Here is a 6,245-nt window from a genome sequence, read left to right on the forward strand (position 1 = left end):
CTTGTAGATGCCCAGCTTTCAGACAAACAAAAGTTGAGGACGCAAAATTACATTACATTACATTTGTGATGATTAGATTGACCACGGAATGTTATGTATGATATGAGCGAGAGTGAGTGTGTGAAATGTTTTGTTTCTGTCCAATCTAAATAAATAGATTGGACAGGATACAAAAGTATGGTACAAGCTTAACAATAGTTTTACTTGTAAAAAAGGGTACGTACAATGATTTGCGTATAAAAATTGTTAAAAGCAGTGTTTGAGATACTACTTAAAATGGGGAGAAGTGGTTATTTCACAAAACACAAATCGCGCGAGTTCCAGACACACAGAAACGCAATCAGGGTGCCGGTGAACAAGTTTAACACGAAATCAGATCAAAACGAAATCGCGCATCCGTCGTCCTAGTAACGGCTGATGTTCCATTGTGGTCCTACACGGACCCCACACTACGTAGCTGTCCTCGTCAATGCCAATTTAAACAAAACATACCGATCTGATTCTCGTTTGGATTAAGAAGCGTCGGGGAGACGGACGGACACTCACATTGCGTTGTGGTTGCACACCCTTTAGCCCTGTGTTTTGTTGTTGTGATTGTTGTTGAGAAACAGGAAGACACTCGCCTTCTTCCTGTGACTGTCTATGTACAACAATTCGTTTTATAAATGCAACTATAAGTAAACATGTGTCACATACATTAACAATGCAGCCCATGTAATGCGTCAATATAAACGCATCGATGAAAGAAATACATACCGTAAATAAATGAACGTTTGTTTCTGACGGGGTTCGAACTCCTCCGTTTTTCGGCATAAAGTTTCCCAGTCATGGAACTACTACAGTGAGCCATTTTAGCCATAACATTTTGTAATGAAAATCAAATCATAGTTTATAAAAGCAGCCACCACAACTCAAAACGAACATGGGGAACTAGATTAACTTGAAATCTCATGAATCACACCGATTTCCAAAACGGCTGTTTAATAGGCCTACAGATTTGTTTCTAACGTCTCTCACCATCATCACCTATACGTTCACCTTATGGTCATTATGTTATAGGCCTACAGGCTACATAGAAATAGTAAATGCATGATATGTTAAATTAACAATCTGTTTATAACATGACCTAAATATGCCCAAAAGCCACATTAAACTGACCCAAGTCACGCCAGTCAATGTACGTGCTCCAAATTATCAAAGCTAATGGTGCTAATGTTTCACACACAATATTCAGCCCATTTAAAGCGTCAAAATAAACGCATCAACGGATGACTGAATAAATAAATAACTGTCAGCATCTCACAGGATTCGAACTCCTCCCAATGTCAAAAGGAGCACACCAGTCTGAAGCATAGCCCTGTGTGCCATTTGGGGCACTCCATCTATGAACAGTAGATAACTTATAGAGTACAAATCCAGTTAACACAACTCAAAACAACAGACATGGGACCTAGATTAACTTGAGAATGATGTCATTCATCACACTGATTTCCAATACGGCTGTTTAATACAGATTTCTTAATATCACCATCATCATATATTATTCATCATGTCATCCTGTATAGGCTACTTAGAAATAGTAAATATGAGCAGGTAGATTAACAGTTTGTTTATAACATGACCTATAGTGAGGGAGCTTTTCAGACACTTAGTGTCTGAAAAGCTCCCTCATTAATATACACTGACGTGACTTGACTTGACCAGACAATGTGCTACAAATGTAAGCTAATGTGTCACACACTAACCATTCAGCCCCAGTCATTTAAAGCATCAAAATAAATGCATCATGAATATGGTCTTCCTCATCACTGTAGGCCTACTATCATTTTTGTACAACCCAAAGGCTCTTTTCAGAGCCACCCACACTTTCTTTCAATATTTATTCAACTAAGTTTCATGATCAATGGGGCCGAACTACTTATATGTAACCCGTTCTCAACAGTGATATCAACGTGCATTATAGTAGTAATGGATGAATTCATGACAGAGGTGGCAGTGCATATTTAGGTGAGGCGACTTTGAGACAAGCTTAGTTATGGAGCCTCACACAGGACTCAAGTTAACATTATTGGGATATAACATAAAAGGAGTCAATCTAAATATGAAAGGTTGTGATTCTCTGGGTCAGGATGTATTTTTTCCCCCTAGCAATGCTGATTAATAGCACCAACATCACTTTAACCACTTGAACCATATTTTCAAATTATTTTAAGAATAGCAAGCAGATCTACAAGATCACAGAGTCGCAGTCTTGCAGTATTGTTATATGTCGAGCCTTTAGTGTGTGTGTAAACACAAACTTTGACTCCTAACACAAACATGAAATGCCATTGACAATGAATGGCCAGTTCTGAGTGTTTGTGTTAACACAAACATTGAAGACGAGGACATGTCTTCATGTGAAATTGTGATTGGTCAGAATGAGATGATGTAAAATAACGTATGATGATAGGGCACTTATCACTTCACACGGGTGTGATTTTTGTTTGCATTGTATTCTGTATTCTACTGTCATTTCACAAATATGCTTGGTGTTCTATGTGAAGCACATTTAATTGCCTTGTTGAAATAAAATTGGCTTAATGAGCCATGACAAAAAAAGTGTGATTATTACTTATCAAATTACTGCTGAACTAATAATAATTGCCTGTGAATGGGTGTCTGAGATAATTAATAGTAAGGAGCATGCACAGGTATCACGCACGCACACGCATACACACACAGTTTACTGACTTATTATAGCCTTCACACAATGCCACTCCAATAATATACAGTATTTGTATTGTGTTGTGTTTGTATTGTGATATGTATCTCCCATGAGTCTGAAATAAAGATTGAATATACACTGCATTAGTTCAACCCTCCCATAGTAACAATTTGAGGATTTTACTGTGCACATGTTGGACAAATTTAAAATAAATGCACATTTTAACACAACTTTGAACATTCCCCCCAACATACTAGAAAACATGCTCAGCCCCAACCTCAACTCATTCCAGGACTATGAAGTAACTGCTGGTTTTGGTGTGAACAGTGAAGCATAACACAAGCATTCAAAACAATGGAACAATGCATCCCCTCCCCCACAGGGTGGAGCTGAATTATTAACGCACTATTAACGGTCTCTACTCTAAAGTTACAGCATTTTTTGCAACTGTATTGCACACTATGAAATTGAGTATGTACCAAGGATAATTTACCAATATAAAGCGCACTTTAAGGGCATCGCTATTACGCTTCCTAGTTCAAATCATAAGACATACTTGTGTGTGTTGAATGTGTTCCCTGTCACAGTCTGACCATTATGTCTGCATTAACAGCACAGTGTGTGTTATTACTTAATTTATTTGTTCAGTTGTCATTTAAAGTAGGCCTAAGTAATACAATTACCCTACACTTCTGTGTAATAGGTAGTTTTATTTGTGGGCTCAATTGTCCCTGTAAACATGTGGGGGCTAAATATATTTATGGTAAATGTAAAATATCCACTGTTTTAATTGATCCTGTGTACCATGCTTACATCTATAGCAGCATGAGCATTTAAATCACAATGATAGATGTATTCACAACTTCGAAAATACAGCACCTTAATTAATGGTGGATGATAACATTGGCTGTACGTAGCTTTTAATTGAATCTATATGCACTTGAAATGTGAATCTACATGTTCACAAGCTCCTCTAAAGTTCATAAACATTAGACCCGATTTAAAGGAATCATTGTTGCTTATGAATTAAACAATGTCGATTACGTATTGCACAATGTATGCCTCTGATCACTGTATTCACATTCATGTCAGATGAAACTGGCTTAGCTGACAACACTCTAATATCCTTGTGTATAGTATTAGGATGAACTCTTTCTTGGAAAAGATGGGTGGTCCTTAAAAGGACCTTATTATGTAGATGGCGTAGCTCTCCTTCCTGCGCTTCTTGCCGCCCTTCGCAGCGGTCTTGGTGACGGCTTTCTTGGAGCCCTTCTTGGGCGCTGGTTTTGCTACTTCAGGCATGTTTCTCTCTCAGTGATTGAAGAAAAGAAGTGAACTGTGTTTCGGCGTTGCACCAGTATTTATACTAGCAAGGCTATGCAAATGAGGTGTGCGACTCCCAGCATATGATTGGCTTCTTCTGCCACTGCTCATGTGACCCACAGAGGGAGGAGACATTGATTGATTGATTGACAGTTTGTCAACAGTTTGCAGAATGACAGTACATTTCAAGCACAACTCAATACAAATAATGTTCTCCCATCCGTCTGATCTACTGTCGCTAAAATACAGACTAGGGTAAATGAGTAAATCTTCTATTCCACGCTCCAAATTTAATACAATTATAACCCACGTTCTAATCTCTCAATGCATTTATATAATCTAGTAGTCAGTCCACTAAAAGACTATTTGCTTGCCCTGAACCACTTTGTACCATTGCTGTGATGAGTGAGGTAATTTGACTTCAAGCAGACCTTGTTTGATTTAAATATGTATTAACAGTTTGCAGAATTACAGTATATTTCAACTCAATACAAAGACTGTTAACTGTGAGTGGACGACCCAATACAGCATTACACTTGTTTAATAGAGCGTCCACCTTGTTCAATTCATCAAAATATTTAGATACCTACCAATACCCCTTTATTATAGCCAGAGAACAGAACAGGAATTCATCATAAAGGAGGTAAAGAGGTAAAAAGGGGAAGACTAGCAGTAAGGGCGGTGGTAAAATGGAGCTGTTTTGTTAAAACTATTAAATGCCTGGTTCTAAATTGTAATACAGATGATCGAACGATAGAGCATTTGCTAGTAGACTGCCAGAGGTCATTTGTAAATGGTACCACATTGGCTTCTCAGACACTTTGCCATGCATATTTAGTCTCATGTTTGAAAACAAATCTAACCTATCTTGTCATATTTATTATGTACTATTTCTGAGCAGCCTGTATAACAATGACTATAGGCCAATGGTGAATTTAGGTGATGATGGTTGGATATATGCAACCAATCTGTAGGCTATTAAACATTCGTGTTGGAAATAAATGTGCCATGGTGAATGAGATCTCACCTTAATCTAGGTCCCATGTCCCATTTTTTTAATGGCTGCACGGTTTTATACTCTATCATTTGAATATGATTGCACAATATTGTTGCTAGGAATGGCGTCCTATATTATGCTCCAGGTCTAGGAAACGTTATGCTGCCAAAGGGAGGGGTTCGAATCCCGTCAGAAACAGACATTTATTTATTTATTCATTCAGTCATGTATTACTTTATTCATTCATTCATTTTGACGCATTACATGGGCTGCATGCTATACTCCAATGGCGATAGTTACATTTCTAAAGCATAGGCTATGTATTGTTGTTGGAGATACAGTCACAGGAAGGAGACGGGGTTGTCTTCCTGTTTAATGACAACAAAACATAGGCTACGGCTAAGGTCCACTTCCACAACGCAATAATGTGAGCGTCCGTCTGCCCAAGAATCGGATCGGATAACGGATTGGGTATGTTTTGGCATTGTGACAGGCATTATGTCGCATTATGTCGCCGTTAGAACATCAGCTCGTTGCTACGGCGACGGATGACGGATTTCGTCTTGATCTGATTTCGTCAAAAAATAACACACCGGCCCGATTCTGGCGAGCCACCCCGGGTCCGAACTGACCGTTACCGTGTGGCGGTCCCTCTACTGTACACACCCAAAATCACCATATATACAGTTAATAGTTCATTTTATAAATAGTTGCTATATATACTATTGTATTTAAAATATAATAGTCTGAATAAACTCTTTAAAGGAAATATGGGCGGCTCTTAAAAGAGCCTTTGGGTTGTAGGTAATCAAGTCAGCATCATTAACCTCCGAATCCGTACAGAGTGCGTCCCTGTCTCTTCAGAGCATAGACAACATCCATGGCGGTCACGGTCTTTCTCTTGGCGTGCTCGGTGTAGGTGACGGCGTCACGGATCACGTTCTCCAGGAACACCTTGAGGACACCGCGGGTCTCCTCGTAGATCAGACCGGAGATACGCTTCACTCCGCCACGGCGAGCCAGACGGCGGATAGCGGGCTTGGTGATTCCCTGGATGTTATCACGAAGCACCTTGCGATGGCGCTTGGCGCCTCCTTTTCCAAGACCTTTTCCTCCCTTTCCTCTTCCAGACATCGTTGCTTTAGTAGTAGTTCAAGAAGTGAATGATTTGAGAGCTTAGAGCCTTGCCTTTTTATGTGTGTTCTGAGGACGTAAGGG

General features: G+C 39.3%; 1 protein-coding gene across 1 annotated transcript; it reads right to left on the minus strand.

Annotated features, from left to right (window-relative positions):
* Positions 1-5,849: 5,849 nt before the first annotated feature.
* LOC306941343 (histone H4) lies at positions 5,850-6,161 on the minus strand (the record flags this gene model as incomplete). Its single annotated transcript, XM_079526761.1, has 1 exon — positions 5,850-6,161. One exon carries the CDS (start codon positions 6,159-6,161, stop codon positions 5,850-5,852), a length of 312 nt encoding a protein of 103 aa, XP_079382887.1.
* Between the last annotated feature and the right edge of the window lie 84 nt (positions 6,162-6,245).

Source organism: Electrona antarctica (genome assembly GCF_951216825.1).
Source record: "Electrona antarctica genome assembly, chromosome: 1".
Lineage (NCBI taxonomy): Eukaryota > Metazoa > Chordata > Actinopteri > Myctophiformes > Myctophidae > Electrona > Electrona antarctica.